This window comes from Daphnia magna, linkage group LG8, assembly GCF_020631705.1.
Source record: "Daphnia magna isolate NIES linkage group LG8, ASM2063170v1.1, whole genome shotgun sequence".
Lineage (NCBI taxonomy): Eukaryota > Metazoa > Arthropoda > Branchiopoda > Diplostraca > Daphniidae > Daphnia > Daphnia magna.
In genome coordinates, this window is record NC_059189.1 from 1,897,182 (window position 1) to 1,916,623 (window position 19,442).

A 19,442-nucleotide genomic window follows, 5' to 3' on the forward strand; every position below is an offset into this window, starting at 1 on the left:
TTGCTTACGCAGCAGCAATGAGTGATCAAAGTCAAGGTTTCTTGAAAGCTGATTTTCCCAGGGATCTAATCAATGCAACAGGTTTGATCTTTTTTTTACAGTTTGGATCTTAGTGACATTTATTATCATTTCTGTTTGCAAGTAATTTTATTCATCATTTTATGGATCCAGAGAGGCCAAGTGTTATTGGCTGTAGCGTTACAGCACTCCTGAGCATAGCTGACGTTGTCTGGGGTTCTTCAACTGTAGAGTTGGCTAACGTCCGAAGTTGCCAGTTCGATGAAATTGTGAAAAAAAAATTGGACACGAACTAGTAACAGTTCTTGCATGGCGGCTTACGGAGTTTCGCCCGTTGTAGTTTTAGTTTTAATTTTTTCCATTGAAATTATCTTCCGTTCCATTCATAATTGGATTACGAAATTCCTTCGTTATCAGGTAATCTTGTAATTTTTATTTGACCTCGATATAGACTGTACTTTATTTATTATTAATTTTTTTGTAGACGTGTTTATTTTCTGTAGCAGACAAATGGATGTTGTAGAGGAAACTGGCGGGCTGATAAGGGAGCCCATAATAACAATCTGTGAATTAAGTGACTATGCACAAGGACTTGATGAAAAAGACAAACGACAGTATGTAGAAAAACTAGTTAAATGTGAAATAGATTGCCCTTGAAAAATAACAGCTTTTTTGGAGATAAAATTTTTTGTATTATATCAGCACAGAGGTATAGTACACGATTCCAAAAGATTTTGTAATAAAACTAACTATAACTTAATTAAATATATTATTTTTCATTTCCCTCCTATAGGGCCCGAGAGGACAAATACCGCAGGTCGGAATTCAGCCTTGGCAACTCAGCATCCGATCTTTGTCTATTACTCTGACCAGAGTCATAGACATAGAACCCTGGTTGGTTCACGACATGGGAGGAATCGTCTGTCGTTGTGCCTAATTTCGGAAATAGCAGTCAGAGCCTCCAGCGGGTGTGTGATAAGTGCACCAATCAGGAAATACGTTTGAAAACTTCAACAGCCAATCACAACAGTGATAAAGGAAACGAACAGAGCAGACGATACCAGAAAAATTGTAGCTCGAATAGAAACACTGAAATGGCCGTTGAATAATTCAGTTTCTCTCGATAGATGACTCTGATTCTAGTTTCCACCACTTTGCTCCGCCCCAAAACTGACGAAATTTTAGACATTCAGACCAACGAAACGCGGTATAGGGATTCCTCTCAGCCTGAACCAACCAGGGTTCTATGACTCTGCTCTGACCATACAATACAATAATTAGTTTAATTATAACAATACAAGCGGCAACGGTGTCATCGCTTGGTAGAAAAATAATGCTTTTATTCGCCACCTGGTGGGCGTTCAAAGAAAGCTTAGGTCTGGACTTCTACCATGTTCAAGGGTCTTTTGTTTTCAGACTCTCGTGGTGTCAAATTGTAAGTACCAACTTGGTCCAGTAGTTGCGACTTCTTCACGTCCTTTTACTAGTTTAACTAGGGGCCCTCACTCCGTTCAGGAAGTTCCCGATAGGGTCCAGCCTGGTCGCCAATTCGCCATAGAATCTCGGAAACCGATTGTCCTTACGGCAAAACTGACAACGTATCCATGTAGGATGAAGACGACGTGTGAAGTAATCATCCCCGCTTCACCCCGCCTTCCCATTTTTGTCAAAATCGGCCAAAAACGACAACTCTTGAAATTATCCAAAAATCATACGGCATAATTGAAATTAAACGCTGATTTCGATTTAGTGATTGGTTTTCTCATTATACCAGCCGTTTCAAAAATTAACGAAAGCAGTGCTGTTAGCGCAACAACTTAATTTAGGCTTTTTAACGTTTAAATCAAAAACTATAAAACCAATAGAAAAATAAACCTAATTTTCGTGATTTTCATTCAATTCTGAATCGAATTCATGTATTTTAAGCAAAATTTGAAATTTGGCCAAAAATGAAAAAGTGGGAAGGGTATAGCCTTCCCACTTTTGTCAAAATCGGCCAAAAACGATATCTCTTGAAATTATCCAAAAATCATACGGCATAATCGAAATTAAACGCTGATTTCGATTTAGTGATTGGTTTTCTCATTATACCAGTCGTTTCAAAAATTAACGAAAACAGTGCTGTTAGCGCAACAACTTAATTTAGGGTTTTTAACGTTTAAATCAAAAACTATAAAACCAATAGAAAAATAAACCTGATTTTAGTGATTTTCATTCAATTCTGAATCGAATTCATGTATTTTAAGCAAAATTTGAAATTTGGCCAAAAATGAAAAAGTGGGAAGGGTATAGCCTTCCCACTTTTGTCAAAATCGGCCAAAAACGACATCTCTTGAAATTATCCAAAAATCACACGGCATAATCGAAATTAAACGCTGAACACGATTTAGTGATTGGTTTTCTCATTATACCAGCCATTTCAAAAATTAACGAAAACAGTGCTGGCTTTGGCAGGCTTTTTTAACGGTTAAATCAAAAACTATAAAACCAATAGAAAAATAAACCTAATTTTCGTGATTTTCATTCAATTCTGAATCGAATTCATGTATTTTAAGCAAAATTTGAAATTTGGCCAAAAATGAAAAAGTGGGAAGGGTATAGCCTTCCCACTTTTGTCAAAATCGGCCAAAAACGATATCTCATGAAATTATCCAAAAATCATACGGCATAATCGAAATTAAACGCTGATTTCGATTTGGTGATTGGTTTTCTCATTATACATATGGGAAGGGTATAGCCTTCCCACTTTTGTCAAAATCGGCCAAAAACGACATCTCTTGAAATTATCCAAAAATCACACGGCATAATCGAAATTAAACGCTGAACACGATTTAGTGATTGGTTTTCTCATTATACCAGCCGTTTCAAAAATTAACGAAAACAGTGCTGTTAAACCACAACTTAATTTAGGCTTTTTAACGTTTAAATCAAAAACTATAAAACCAATAGAAAAATAAACCTAATTTTCATGATTTTCATTCAATTCTGAATCAAATTCATGTATTTTAAGCAAAATTTGAAATTTGGCCAAAAATGAAAAAGTGGGAAGGGTATAGCCTTCCCACTTTTGTCAAAATCGCCCAAAAACGACATCTCTTGAAATTATCCAAAAATCACACGGCATAATCGAAATTAAACGCTGAACACGATTTAGTGATTGGTTTTCTCATTATACCAGCCATTTCAAAAATTAACGAAAACAGTGCTGTTAGCGCAACAACTTAATTTAGGCTTTTTAACGGTTAAATCAAAAACTATAAAACCAATAGAAAAATAAACCTAATTTTCGTGATTTTCATTCAATTCTGAATCGAATTCATGTATTTTAAGCAAAATTTGAAATTTGGCCAAAAATGAAAAAGTGGGAAGGGTATAGCCTTCCCACTTTTGTCAAAATCGGCCAAAAACGATATCTCTTGAAATTATCCAAAAATCATACGGCATAATCGAAATTAAACGCTGATTTCGATTTAGTGATTGGTTTTCTCATTATACCAGTCGTTTCAAAAATTAACGAAAACAGTGCTGTTAGCGCAACAACTTAATTTAGGGTTTTTAACGTTTAAATCAAAAACTATAAAACCAATAGAAAAATAAACCTGATTTTAGTGATTTTCATTCAATTCTGAATCGAATTCATGTATTTTAAGCAAAATTTGAAATTTGGCCAAAAATGAAAAAGTGGGAAGGGTATAGCCTTCCCACTTTTGTCAAAATCGGCCAAAAACGACATCTCTTGAAATTATCCAAAAATCACACGGCATAATCGAAATTAAACGCTGAACACGATTTAGTGATTGGTTTTCTCATTATACCAGCCATTTCAAAAATTAACGAAAACAGTGCTGGCTTTGGCAGGCTTTTTTAACGGTTAAATCAAAAACTATAAAACCAATAGAAAAATAAACCTAATTTTCGTGATTTTCATTCAATTCTGAATCGAATTCATGTATTTTAAGCAAAATTTGAAATTTGGCCAAAAATGAAAAAGTGGGAAGGGTATAGCCTTCCCACTTTTGTCAAAATCGGCCAAAAACGATATCTCATGAAATTATCCAAAAATCATACGGCATAATCGAAATTAAACGCTGATTTCGATTTAGTGATTGGTTTTCTCATTATACATATGGGAAGGGTATAGCCTTCCCACTTTTGTCAAAATCGGCCAAAAACGACATCTCTTGAAATTATCCAAAAATCACACGGCATAATCGAAATTAAACGCTGAACACGATTTAGTGATTGGTTTTCTCATTATACCAGCCATTTCAAAAATTAACGAAAACAGTGCTGTTAGCGCAACAACTTAATTTAGGCTTTTTAACGGTTAAATCAAAAACTATAAAACCAATAGAAAAATAAACCTAATTTTCGTGATTTTCATTCAATTCTGAATCGAATTCATGTATTTTAAGCAAAATTTGAAATTTTGCCAAAAATGAAAAAGTGGGAAGGGTATAGCCTTCCCACTTTTGTCAAAATCGGCCAAAAACGATATCTCTTGAAATTATCCAAAAATCATACGGCATAATCGAAATTAAACGCTGATTTCGATTTAGTGATTGGTTTTCTCATTATACCAGCCGTTTCAAAAATTAACGAAAACAGTGCTGTTAGCGCAACAACTTAATTTAGGCTTTTTAACGGTTAAATCAAAAACTATAAAACCAATAGAAAAATAAACCTAATTTTCGTGATTTTCATTCAATTCTGAATCGAATTCATGTATTTTAAGCAAAATTTGAAATTTGGCCAAAAATGAAAAAGTGGGAAGGGTGTAGCCTTCCCACTTTTGTCAGAATCGGCCAAAAACGACATCTCTTGAAATTATCCAAAAATCACACTGCATAATCGAAATTAAACGCTGAACACGATTTAGTGATTGGTTTTCTCATTATACCAGCCGTTTCAAAAATTAACGAAAACAGTGCTGTTAAACCACAACTTTATTTAGGCTTTTTAACGTTTAAATCAAAAACTATAAAACCAATAGAAAAATAAACCTAATTTTCGTGATTTTCATTCAATTCTGAATCGAATTCATGTATTTTAAGCAAAATTTGAAATTTGGCCAAAAATGAAAAAGTGGGAAGGGTATAGCCTTCCCACTTTTGTCAAAATCGGCCAAAAACGATATCTCTTGAAATTATCCAAAAATCACACGGCATAATCGAAATTAAACGCTGAACACGATTTAGTGATTGGTTTTCTCATTATACCAGCCGTTTCAAAAATTAACGAAAACAGTGCTGTTAAACCACAACTTAATTTAGGCTTTTTAACGTTTAAATCAAAAACTATAAAACCAATAGAAAAATAAACCTAATTTTCGTGATTTTCATTCAATTCTGAATCAAATTCATGTATTTTAAGCAAAATTAGAAATTTGGCCAAAAATGAAAAAGTGGGAAGGGTATAGCCTTCCCACTTTTGTCAAAATCGGCAAAAAACGACATCTCTTGAAATTATCCAAAAATCACACGGCATAATCGAAATTAAACGCTGAACACGATTTAGTGATTGGTTTTCTCATTATACCAGCCGTTTCAAAAATTAACGAAAACAGTGCTGTTAAACCACAACTTAATTTAGGCTTTTTAACGTTTAAATCAAAAACTATAAAACCAATAGAAAAATAAACCTAATTTTCATGATTTTCATTCAATTCTGAATCAAATTCATGTATTTTAAGCAAAATTTGAAATTTGGCCAAAAATGAAAAAGTGGGAAGGGTATAGCCTTCCCACTTTTGTCAAAATCGGCCAAAAACGACATCTCTTGAAATTATCCAAAAATCACACGGCATAATCGAAATTAAACGCTGAACACGATTTAGTGATTGGTTTTCTCATTATACCAGCCATTTCAAAAATTAACGAAAACAGTGCTGTTAGCGCAACAACTTAATTTAGGCTTTTTAACGGTTAAATCAAAAACTATAAAACCAATAGAAAAATAAACCTAATTTTCGTGATTTTCATTCAATTCTGAATCGAATTCATGTATTTTAAGCAAAATTTGAAATTTGGCCAAAAATGAAAAAGTGGGAAGGGTATAGCCTTCCCACTTTTGTCAAAATCGGCCAAAAACGATATCTCTTGAAATTATCCAAAAATCATACGGCATAATCGAAATTAAACGCTGATTTCGATTTAGTGATTGGTTTTCTCATTATACCAGTCGTTTCAAAAATTAACGAAAACAGTGCTGTTAGCGCAACAACTTAATTTAGGGTTTTTAACGTTTAAATCAAAAACTATAAAACCAATAGAAAAATAAACCTGATTTTAGTGATTTTCATTCAATTCTGAATCGAATTCATGTATTTTAAGCAAAATTTGAAATTTGGCCAAAAATGAAAAAGTGGGAAGGGTATAGCCTTCCCACTTTTGTCAAAATCGGCCAAAAACGACATCTCTTGAAATTATCCAAAAATCACACGGCATAATCGAAATTAAACGCTGAACACGATTTAGTGATTGGTTTTCTCATTATACCAGCCATTTCAAAAATTAACGAAAACAGTGCTGGCTTTGGCAGGCTTTTTAACGGTTAAATCAAAAACTATAAAACCAATAGAAAAATAAACCTAATTTTCGTGATTTTCATTCAATTCTGAATCGAATTCATGTATTTTAAGCAAAATTTGAAATTTGGCCAAAAATGAAAAAGTGGGAAGGGTATAGCCTTCCCACTTTTGTCAAAATCGGCCAAAAACGATATCTCATGAAATTATCCAAAAATCATACGGCATAATCGAAATTAAACGCTGATTTCGATTTAGTGATTGGTTTTCTCATTATACATATGGGAAGGGTATAGCCTTCCCACTTTTGTCAAAATCGGCCAAAAACGACATCTCTTGAAATTATCCAAAAATCACACGGCATAATCGAAATTAAACGCTGAACACGATTTAGTGATTGGTTTTCTCATTATACCAGCCATTTCAAAAATTAACGAAAACAGTGCTGTTAGCGCAACAACTTAATTTAGGCTTTTTAACGGTTAAATCAAAAACTATAAAACCAATAGAAAAATAAACCTAATTTTCGTGATTTTCATTCAATTCTGAATCGAATTCATGTATTTTAAGCAAAATTTGAAATTTTGCCAAAAATGAAAAAGTGGGAAGGGTATAGCCTTCCCACTTTTGTCAAAATCGGCCAAAAACGATATCTCTTGAAATTATCCAAAAATCATACGGCATAATCGAAATTAAACGCTGATTTCGATTTAGTGATTGGTTTTCTCATTATACCAGCCGTTTCAAAAATTAACGAAAACAGTGCTGTTAGCGCAACAACTTAATTTAGGCTTTTTAACGGTTAAATCAAAAACTATAAAACCAATAGAAAAATAAACCTAATTTTCGTGATTTTCATTCAATTCTGAATCGAATTCATGTATTTTAAGCAAAATTTGAAATTTGGCCAAAAATGAAAAAGTGGGAAGGGTATAGCCTTCCCACTTTTGTCAAAATCGGCCAAAAACGATAGCTCTTGAAATTATGCAAAAATCATACGGCATAATCGAAATTAAACGCTGATTTCGATTTAGTGATTGGTTTTCTCATTATACCAGCCGTTTCAAAAATTAACGAAAACAGTGCTGTTAGCGCAACAACTTAATTTATGGTTTTTAACGTTTAAATCAAAAACTATAAAACCAATAGAAAAAAAAACCTAATTTTCGTGATTTTCATTCAATTCTGAATTGAATTAATGTATTTTAAGCAAAATTTGAAATTTGGCCAAAAATGAAAAAGTGGGAAGGGTGTAGCCTTCCCACTTTTGTCAGAATCGGCCAAAAACGACATCTCTTGAAATTATCCAAAAATCACACTGCATAATCGAAATTAAACGCTGAACACGATTTAGTGATTGGTTTTCTCATTATACCAGCCGTTTCAAAAATTAACGAAAACAGTGCTGTTAAACCACAACTTTATTTAGGCTTTTTAACGTTTAAATCAAAAACTATAAAACCAATAGAAAAATAAACCTAATTTTCGTGATTTTCATTCAATTCTGAATCGAATTCATGTATTTTAAGCAAAATTTGAAATTTGGCCAAAAATGAAAAAGTGGGAAGGGTATAGCCTTCCCACTTTTGTCAAAATCGGCCAAAAACGATATCTCTTGAAATTATCCAAAAATCACACGGCATAATCGAAATTAAACGCTGAACACGATTTAGTGATTGGTTTTCTCATTATACCAGCCGTTTCAAAAATTAACGAAAACAGTGCTGTTAAACCACAACTTAATTTAGGCTTTTTAACGTTTAAATCAAAAACTATAAAACCAATAGAAAAATAAACCTAATTTTCGTGATTTTCATTCAATTCTGAATCAAATTCATGTATTTTAAGCAAAATTAGAAATTTGGCCAAAAATGAAAAAGTGGGAAGGGTATAGCCTTCCCACTTTTGTCAAAATCGGCAAAAAACGACATCTCTTGAAATTATCCAAAAATCACACGGCATAATCGAAATTAAACGCTGAACACGATTTAGTGATTGGTTTTCTCATTATACCAGCCGTTTCAAAAATTAACGAAAACAGTGCTGTTAAACCACAACTTAATTTAGGCTTTTTAACGTTTAAATCAAAAACTATAAAACCAATAGAAAAATAAACCTGATTTTCGTGATTTTCATTCAATTCTGAATCGAATTCATGTATTTTAAGCAAAATTTGAAATTTGGCCAAAAATGAAAAAGTGGGAAGGGTATAGCCTTCCCACTTTTGTCAAAATCCGCCAAAAACGACATCTCTTGAAATTATCCAAAAATCACACGGCATAATCGAAATTAAACGCTGAACACGATTTAGTGATTGGTTATCTCATTATACCAGCCATTTCAAAAATTAACGAAAACAGTGCTGTTAGCGCAACAACTTAATTTAGGCTTTTTAACGGTTAAATCAAAAACTATAAAACCAATAGAAAAATAAACATGATTTTCGTGATTTTCATTCAATTCTGAATCGAATTCATGTATTTTAAGCAAAATTTGAAATTTGGCCAAAAATGAAAAAGTGGGAAGGGTATAGCCTTCCCACTTTTGTCAAAATCGGCCAAAAACGATATCTCTTGAAATTATCCAAAAATCACACGGCATAATCGAAATTAAACGCTGAACACGATTTAGTGATTGGTTTTCTCATTATACCAGCCGTTTCAAAAATTAACGAAAACAGTGCTGTTAAACCACAACTTAATTTAGGCTTTTTAACGTTTAAATCAAAAACTATAAAACCAATAGAAAAATAAACCTAATTTTCGTGATTTTCATTCAATTCTGAATCGAATTCATGTATTTTAAGCAAAATTTGAAATTTGGCCAAAAATGAAAAAGTGGGAAGGGTATAGCCTTCCCACTTTTGTCAAAATCGGCCAAAAACGACATCTCTTGAAATTATCCAAAAATCACACGGCATAATCGAAATTAAACGCTGAACACGATTTAGTGATTGGTTTTCTCATTATACCAGCCATTTCAAAAATTAACGAAAACAGTGCTGTTAGCGCAACAACTTAATTTAGGGTTTTTAACGTTTAAATCAAAAACTATAAAACCAATAGAAAAATAAACCTGATTTTAGTGATTTTCATTCAATTCTGAATCGAATTCATGTATTTTAAGCAAAATTTGAAATTTGGCCAAAAATGAAAAAGTGGGAAGGGTATAGCCTTCCCACTTTTGTCAAAATCGGCCAAAAACGACATCTCTTGAAATTATCCAAAAATCACACGGCATAATCGAAATTAAACGCTGAACACGATTTAGTGATTGGTTTTCTCATTATACCAGCCATTTCAAAAATTAACGAAAACAGTGCTGTTAGCGCAACAACTTAATTTAGGCTTTTTAACGGTTAAATCAAAAACTATAAAACCAATAGAAAAATAAACCTAATTTTCGTGATTTTCATTCAATTCTGAATCGAATTCATGTATTTTAAGCAAAATTTGAAATTTGGCCAAAAATGAAAAAGTGGGAAGGGTATAGCCTTCCCACTTTTGTCAAAATCGGCCAAAAACGATATCTCTTGAAATTATCCAAAAATCATACGGCATAATCGAAATTAAACGCTGATTTCGATTTAGTGATTGGTTTTCTCATTATACCAGCCGTTTCAAAAATTAACGAAAACAGTGCTGTTAGCGCAACAACTTAATTTATGGTTTTTAACGTTTAAATCAAAAACTATAAAACCAATAGAAAAAAAACCTAATTTTCGTGATTTTCATTCAATTCTGAATCGAATTAATGTATTTTAAGCAAAATTTGAAATTTGGCCAAAAATGAAAAAGTGGGAAGGGTATAGCCTTCCCACTTTTGTCAAAATCGGCCAAAAACGACATCTCTTGAAATTATCCAAAAATCATACGGCATAATCGAAATAAAACGCTGATTTCGATTTAGTGATTGGTTTTCTCATTATACCAGCAGTTTCAAAAATTAATGAAAACAGTGCTGTTAGCGCAACAACTTAATTTAGGGTTTTTAACGTTTAAATCAAAAACTATAAAACCAATAGAAAAATAAACCTGATTTTCGTGATTTTCATTCAATTCTGAATCGAATTCATGTATTTTAAGCAAAATTTGAAATTTGGCCAAAAATGAAAAAGTGGGAAGGGTATAGCCTTCCCACTTTTGTCAAAATCGGCCAAAAACGATATCTCTTGAAATTATCCAAAAATCATACGGCATAATCGAAATTAAACGCTGATTTCGATTTAGTGATTGGTTTTCTCATTATACCAGCCGTTTCAAAAATTAACGAAAACAGTGCTGTTAGCGCAACAACTTAATTTATGGTTTTTAACGTTTAAATCCAAAACTATAAAACCAATAGAAAAATAAACCTTATTTTCGTGATTTTCATTCAATTCTGAATCGAATTCATGTATTTTAAGCAAAATTTGAAATTTGGCCAAAAATGAAAAAGTGGGAAGGGTATAGCCTTCCCACTTTTGTCAAAATCGGCCAAAAACGACATCTCTTGAAATTATCCAAAAATCACACGGCATAATCGAAATTAAACGCTGAACACGATTTAGTGATTGGTTTTCTCATTATACCAGCCATTCAAAAATTAACGAAAACAGTGCTGTTAGCGCAACAACTTAATTTAGGCTTTTTAACGGTTAAATCAAAAACTATAAAACCAATAGAAAAATAAACCTAATTTTCGTGATTTTCATTCAATTCTGAATCGAATTCATGTATTTTAAGCAAAATTTGAAATTTGGCCAAAAATGAAAAAGTGGGAAGGGTATAGCCTTCCCACTTTTGTCAAAATCGGCCAAAAACGATATCTCTTGAAATTATCCAAAAATCATACGGCATAATCGAAATAAAACGCTGATTTCGATTTAGTGATTGGTTTTCTCATTATACCAGCCGTTTCAAAAATTAACGAAAACAGTGCTGCTAGCGCAACAACTTAATTTAGGCTTTTTAACGTTTAAATCAAAAACTATAAAACCAATAGAAAAATAAACCTTATTTTCGTGATTTTCATTCAATTCAGAATCGAATTCATGTATTTTAAGCAAAATTTGAAATTTGGCCAAAAATGAAAAAGTGGGAAGGGTATAGCCTTCCCACTTTTGTCAAAATCGGCCAAAAACGACATCTCTTGAAATTATCCAAAAATCACACGGCATAATCGAAATTAAACGCTGAACACGATTTAGTGATTGGTTTTCTCATTATACCAGCCGTTTCAAAAATTAACGAAAACAGTGCTGTTAAACCACAACTTAATTTAGGCTTTTTAACGTTTAAATCAAAAACTATAAAACCAATAGAAAAATAAACCTAATTTTCGTGATTTTCATTCAATTCTGAATCGAATTCATGTATTTTAAGCAAAATTTGAAATTTGGCCAAAAATGAAAAAGTGGGAAGGGTATAAGCCTTCCCACTTTTGTCAAAATCGGCCAAAAACGACATCTCTTGAAATTATCCAAAAATCACACGGCATAGTCGAAATTAAACGCTGAACACGATTTAGTGATTGGTTTTCTCATTATACCAGCCATTTCAAAAATTAACGAAAACAGTGCTGTTAGCGCAACAACTTAATTTAGGCTTTTTAACGGTTAAATCAAAAACTATAAAACCAATAGAAAAATAAACCTAATTTTCGTGATTTTCATTCAATTCTGAATCGAATTCATGTATTTTAAGCAAAATTTGAAATTTGGCCAAAAATGAAAAAGTGGGAAGGGTATAGCCTTCCCACTTTTGTCAAAATCGGCCAAAAACGACATCTCTTGAAATTATCCAAAAATCATACGGCATAATCGAAATAAAACGCTGATTTCGATTTAGTGATTGGTTTTCTCATTATACCAGCAGTTTCAAAAATTAATGAAAACAGTGCTGTTAGCGCAACAACTTAATTTAGGGTTTTTAACGTTTAAATAAAAAACTATAAAACCAATAGAAAAATAAACCTGATTTTCGTGATTTTCATTCAATTCTGAATCGAATTCATGTATTTTAAGCAAAATTTGAAATTTGGCCAAAAATGAAAAAGTGGGAAGGGTATAGCCTTCCCACTTTTGTCAAAATCGGCCAAAAACGATATCTCTTGAAATTATCCAAAAATCATACGGCATAATCGAAATTAAACGCTGATTTCGATTTAGTGATTGGTTTTCTCATTATACCAGCCGTTTCAAAAATTAACGAAAACAGTGCTGTTAGCGCAACAACTTAATTTATGGTTTTTAACGTTTAAATCAAAAACTATAAAACCAATAGAAAAATAAACCTTATTTTCGTGATTTTCATTCAATTCTGAATCGAATTCATGTATTTTAAGCAAAATTTGAAATTTGGCCAAAAATGAAAAAGTGGGAAGGGTATAGCCTTCCCACTTTTGTCAAAATCGGCCAAAAACGACATCTCTTGAAATTATCCAAAAATCACACGGCATAATCGAAATTAAACGCTGAACACGATTTAGTGATTGGTTTTCTCATTATACCAGCCATTTCAAAAATTAACGAAAACAGTGCTGTTAGCGCAACAACTTAATTTAGGCTTTTTAACGGTTAAATCAAAAACTATAAAACCAATAGAAAAATAAACCTAATTTTCGTGATTTTCATTCAATTCTGAATCGAATTCATGTATTTTAAGCAAAATTTGAAATTTGGCCAAAAATGAAAAAGTGGGAAGGGCCTTCCCACTTTTGTCAAAATCGGCCAAAAACGATATCTCTTGAAATTATCCAAAAATCATACGGCATAATCGAAATTAAACGCTGATTTCGATTTAGTGATTGGTTTTCTCATTATACCAGCCGTTTCAAAAATTAACGAAAACAGTGCTGTTAGCGCAACAACTTAATTTATGGTTTTTAACGTTTAAATCAAAAACTATAAAACCAATAGAAAAAAAACCTAATTTTCGTGATTTTCATTCAATTCTGAATCGAATTAATGTATTTTAAGCAAAATTTGAAATTTGGCCAAAAATGAAAAAGTGGGAAGGGTATAGCCTTCCCACTTTTGTCAAAATCGGCCAAAAACGACATCTCTTGAAATTATCCAAAAATCATACGGCATAATCGAAATAAAACGCTGATTTCGATTTAGTGATTGGTTTTCTCATTATACCAGCAGTTTCAGAAATTAATGAAAACAGTGCTGTTAGCGCAACAACTTAATTTAGGGTTTTTAACGTTTAAATCAAAAACTATAAAATCAATAGAAAAATAAACCTGATTTTCGTGATTTTCATTCAATTCTGAATCGAATTCATGTATTTTAAGCAAAATTTGAAATTTGGCCAAAAATGAAAAAGTGGGAAGAGTATAGCCTTCCCACTTTTGTCAAAATCGGCCAAAAACGATATCTCTTGAAATTATCCAAAAATCATACGGCATAATCGAAATTAAACGCTGATTTCGATTTAGTGATTGGTTTTCTCATTATACCAGCCGTTTCAAAAATTAACGAAAACAGTGCTGTTAGCGCAACAACTTAATTTATGGTTTTTAACGTTTAAATCAAAAACTATAAAACCAATAGAAAAATAAACCTTATTTTCGTGATTTTCATTCAATTCTGAATCGAATTCATGTATTTTAAGCAAAATTTGAAATTTGGCCAAAAATGAAAAAGTGGGAAGGGTATAGCCTTCCCACTTTTGTCAAAATCGGCCAAAAACGACATCTCTTGAAATTATCCAAAAATCACACGGCATAATCGAAATTAAACGCTGAACACGATTTAGTGATTGGTTTTCTCATTATACCAGCCATTTCAAAAATTAACGAAAACAGTGCTGTTAGCGCAACAACTTAATTTAGGCTTTTTAACGGTTAAATCAAAAACTATAAAACCAATAGAAAAATAAACCTAATTTTCATGATTTTCATTCAATTCTGAATCGAATTCATGTATTTTAAGCAAAATTTGAAATTTGGCCAAAAATGAAAAAGTGGGAAGGGTATAGCCTTCCCACTTTTGTCAAAATCGGCAAATAAATATCAAAAAATAGTGGTCCAATGTCAACCACCCAAAACTGAGGCTACAATGTAGCAAAGCTCAAAATTATATGCCTATATTACAACAGAAGAGCAATAGAAAAATATATAAATCGTTGTCATACGATTTGGATCGCTTGGATCATAGTTTTAATTTTTGCTTTCCTTCCTCTAGAGTCTAGATCTCGTCAAGTTGAACTTCGTAGTGGGTGTGCTCCTTGGTCTTTGCATTGATAATTGATGGGAAGAAAGGGGGAGGGGGGGGGATGAGTTGGAAGGGGAAGAAATGATTTTCAAACCTTATTGAATTACTTCGTAAAGCCAAAAGGAATCGACGAAACCTGAAGCCAAGCAATTTCGGTACTGTGCTATAATAGGGATCCAGCTGTCAATATGCGTCCGGTTTTCAACATCCTTGGCCGTTGATGTTTGTTCAACCAACAGTTGGCAAATCACGTCCCAAATTGAAGCTTCACCTCCACACAACAATTTATTCAAACACCTGAAAAAAACAAAACAATAAAAATAAAAATAAATTAACAAAATTATATTGGCTGACACAGGCCAGAAGTTTGTTTGAAATACAATTATAAAAATTTAAACATTCAAAATGCAAAAGCATTATTTGTTTGTCTCAGTCACATGTGACTCATTCCATGGTTGGACATTGCTGAAGGACACCATACTGCATGAACAATACAAAATCAAATTACAATGAAACATGTTTAAAAAGACACGAAAACTTCTGACTTTTACCTGTATGGCGTAAAGGGGAAGGGGTGAAGAAAAAAAACAACATTTTTTATATAATCACTATCGGGAAACATAGTTATGTAACGATTACAGATGGATGTAATCGATAAAAAAAAAACATAGGCTAACTAGAGTACAAAGCTATTAATAATGAACTAGTAATGCCTGTTTATTAAGTACAAAATTGACTTGTAGAGTAAAACATAAAATAATAATAGAAATTCAGAAAGAAACGCATTTCTTTCTTCAGCATTCCATAATGGAATGCTTTGTGGAAACGTATACAGACAAGAAAAAGTAATTAGACCTACTATTATTATTTTGTTTTATGTCTGGCTTTTTAACTGGATGAAGACAACACCTTCACACGGGTATCAATTCCCAAGGGAATCTGTAGAAATTCAGTTTACTGTTTAACGTTTAAATTCTTCATTTTCCATAGGATTTTTAGCCAAAAAATAAAGTATTTTGTTTTAAACCTCTTTTTTTTTTTTTTTTTACTTATTGTTAGACATGCCCGCTATCCTCGTTTCCAGTTCATACTGGCAGTGTTTTTCCTGGACTTGCACGAAATGCTCAGTTAGCTTTTGGAAGTCAATAGCCTTGATCTGAGGCCTTTTGTCTTCTGCCTGTACGATGTTTCTGAGTATAAAAAGACAGAAACATGATTTAACGCATTTAGAAAGAAAATACAAACTTAGAACCTGTTATCAGCTAAAGGACGTAAATGTGCAACACATTCCAATCTTCGCCTCAGCGTATGGAACGCTTCGCTCTGCGGAAGAAGCATCAGCAAACCATATAAGGTGTGAACGATAGGGCCGTTTTTATCCGGTTCCAATAGCTCAATGCGAAGATCTACAAGAACGGTCCGTTTTAGAAAATGACGAATAAAAAAATTTCAAGAATAAAATATTTACATGCGAAAATTGGTGACTCGATCAGTTGAACTAATTGGTCAATCTCCGTCAAGAAATCAACAGTGACTTCAAGATTACCGCTGTAGAGAAAGGGGAAAAAATTCTATAATAAATTCTTGGACAGGAGGATTTGTTTCGTCATCAAGGTGATTTACAAGTGACGAATGAGGTTCGATGCTTGTAGATAGTTTTGTGTCAACAGGCATAACGCAACCGTAGCTACCGGATTATGACACCAGCATTTGTAGAGCATCACAAAGAGATTGCAACTTTCCTGGAAGTAGTGTTGAATAGACAAAATTGTTAAATATATTTTAAACTCCTCATACGTCAGTATTAAGATCCTTCAATTTTCGCCTTAACGGGAACAGCTCAGAAGACGTAAGTAACAGGGTGCTTAAGGTTTCCACCATCTAAATAAAAGCGAGTCATTGAGCTAACATATACCACAAAATAAAAATGTTGTACCACTGAAGCAAATCGACAATTCTTTTCTTCGATTAATATTTCGGCAAATGTACGATAAATATCTTCGGCGCTTAACAGGACGCACAACTGCCTGAACATTTTATAAAATAAAAGAAAAAAGCAGAAAAAAAACATATAAAAACAACTAAACAAGTTAAGACTCGTATTTAGCTAGAAATTAGACAAACCTTATTATGAAAGCCCATCTTTCTTCTTGCATGCCACGGTCACTACTGAATAACGCTAACAAGCTTTTCATGAATTTTAGAAAATAAGTATCACCCATGGCATCATTTGCTTTGGCATCTAGATTTAAATGGCGATTATTAAGCATGGATGGAAAAAGTATTGAGGCCTTCTTACTTGCAATATGCGCCAATGCCTGAACGGTCAAGATTACAACTTGGTCAGCAGGATCTGACAAATTATTCAATAAAACAGGAAACAATTTTTCCGTGTGGGGCAGGATCTAAATCAATCAAAATTCTATCAGTTCAAGATTAAAAACCTGAGTTAAAGGAAATGCAGTGTTCCACGCGCCTACCGAGTTCGGCAGATGACCAAGTAAATGTTCAATCCACTTAAGGACTGCCACTTTTGTGTGGACACTATTATGAGTGAGATGTTGATCCAAGACCAGTACAACAGATCCTAATTCCATGTTTTTCTCACTATCACTATCAACCAATCGCATTAAATTTGAATTGACAATTCGAGTTGTTTCACGTAGATCTGAAATAATCAAACATCCTATGCAAACTGGATGAAAACAACATTTGATAAAATAAACGTAATTACCTTTTTTGCTATCGTCGTCGTAGGCCATGCAAGGCAAAATAGCTGTTAAAATACCAGAAGTGTAAGGAAGAATAGCCGGTCCGGACAAAATGGCAAATTCACTTATCCAAGTAACAGCTGTGTACTGAAAATAGGAGAATCAATAATAAAAACATATTTCCAAATGGGAAGATGATGTGAATATGTTACATTACTCTTGAAAGTTCATCTGAAGATTGACTATGATGAATAAGAATGTTGATCATGGACGGGAAATCTACATGTTTAGGATTTTCGATGATGCTTCTTAAGAATTCTCCAAGTAAACTTTCACACATTTTCTTTATTTCCATAGTTGGATCTTCTAGGATAGTGAATAACCCATCAAGTATATCAGGTAAAAAGGTAAGAAGGTCCAAATGGGGCACCGAATGCAAGACAGACAGCCAGGATATTAAAAATTGTCTTGTGAACGTGTTTCTGGTGTATATTCGTTCACGTAATAAAGGCATGAAGGCAGTGACATCAAAGCAAGCTGATTCTGTCACAATGTCCTACAGTTTAAAGCATAAGTTAGACTGTATAGCCAACATAAATTTTAGCTTAGTACCTTCAAAAGCCTATCTAGAAGTTCAGCCCCACTTTTGACATTTTGATCAGGGTCTGCCACTAGCTTAGCCAGTACATCAAATACTTCATTGAACTGTGGAAGCAAAGCCCCTCTTCCAACTTTGGCAACATTATACAAAGATTCACAAGCATAATATCTAACTCTAGAATCTGTGTCCAAAAAGCAGGCAAGGATTGGACGTACAAGCTCTTCCATGTAAAGATTGGTATCCTTAATGAAACCTCAAGATTTAAAATGAAAAATCACTTTTATGTACCAAATTTACCTTCCCAAGTGCAATTGCCATTGCCGCAAGCCCAATCAAACCACCTTTTCTTGTGTGAGGGTTCTGGGACACAGCAAACTCCTGGCTGAGAACACGCAACAGCTTTTTTATTTGAATTGTGTTATTCACTGTAGAAAATTCTTTCGTCATCCTATTGTAATTCAGATGTAATAACACGGTGACATTTAATAAATTTTAAGTTATGTACTTTTCGATTTCTAAGGCAGCCGCTTTTCGTTTCTCATAGAGCTTATCGCTAAGGGCCCTGACGCATGCAGCACTTAATGGAGCATAATCTTTTTCAGACATTTTCAAGGGAAACTTTTAATTATTCTAATTATTCAAAATAACGTGCAGCTATAGATAATATAGGACAACGATTTGGTTTAATACTAGTAACCGACACAGTGGGCAGACGAAGCAGATACCGCCTCTCTGTTTTGATTTTAAACAACATTGCCAGATTGTAGTATTTCCACACTTATGGCATGGTGTAAAATGTGTTCAAACTTTCAGTACGACTAATGGAAAACCGTTGACGACTGATCCGAAGGTAACATTTTCTCACAAGCTCAAGAGATGGCGTTTACTATAGAGAACCAAACAATGCCTACTGGTACCACAAAGAGGCTTCACAAGAGATACCCTTCTTAACTGAAGAGTTGGTACACCTCCCTTTTACACCATGCTTATGGAAATTAAAATTTAGAAATTGTGGAAAAGCTACAAGCCTACGACAAAACGACACGTCCCTTGATCTCCTTTTTAAAATAAAAAACCTTTTTTTTCCGATTTACTTATATATTTCGGTAATTTAAAAAAAAATCTGCACTGCCATCTAGTGACAATATACCTTCCAGTAAATTAAGGCGCCACCCATTTTGAAACCGAACTTAACCCCTCCCCCATAGTGATTAGAGAAATAAGCCCGACTTTTTAAGCCCGACATTTGTACAAACATTTGGGCTTCGAATTTTGTCTTATAATTAGATAATATAATATAAAATTTAACCTAAATCAAACGCTGATTCCAAATAAACACTGATTTTTCCTGAATCCAAATGATTTTCTCCCAACACTTTTTGGACG

General features: G+C 33.1%; 1 protein-coding gene and 1 long non-coding RNA gene across 4 annotated transcripts; one reads left to right on the forward strand and one right to left on the reverse strand.

The window, feature by feature from the left end:
• The first annotated feature begins 1,056 nt into the window (after positions 1-1,056).
• LOC123475288 lies at positions 1,057-1,767 on the forward strand. The gene is made up of 2 exons (XR_006650292.1): positions 1,057-1,453; positions 1,506-1,767. It is a non-coding gene; the product is annotated as an uncharacterized LOC123475288 (long non-coding RNA).
• Positions 1,768-14,424: 12,657 nt separating this feature from the next.
• On the reverse strand, positions 14,425-18,791 carry LOC116929800 (protein VAC14 homolog). 3 transcript variants are annotated; one of them, XR_006650293.1, is made up of 15 exons: positions 18,562-18,791; positions 18,354-18,504; positions 18,068-18,298; positions 17,673-18,011; positions 17,479-17,602; positions 17,225-17,412; positions 16,869-17,149; positions 16,681-16,771; positions 16,542-16,625; positions 16,368-16,486; positions 16,213-16,292; positions 15,997-16,150; positions 15,794-15,934; positions 15,604-15,683; positions 14,425-15,041 (listed from the first exon to the last, which is right to left on the reverse strand). XR_006650293.1 is itself a non-coding variant. In XM_032937128.2 (15 exons), the coding sequence occupies exons 1-15, from the start codon at positions 18,660-18,662 to the stop codon at positions 15,656-15,658; spliced, it is 2,055 nt and encodes a 684-aa protein (XP_032793019.1). In that variant the 5' UTR covers positions 18,663-18,790; the 3' UTR covers positions 15,444-15,655. The 3 variants fall into 3 exon arrangements, 2 of the variants coding, with proteins under 2 accessions (XP_032793019.1, XP_032793018.1); XM_032937128.2 differs by lacking the exon at positions 14,425-15,041 and having other exon boundaries at positions 15,444-15,683; positions 16,869-16,986; positions 17,044-17,149; positions 18,562-18,790; XM_032937127.2 differs by lacking the exon at positions 14,425-15,041 and having other exon boundaries at positions 15,444-15,683.
• Positions 18,792-19,442: the final 651 nt, after the last annotated feature.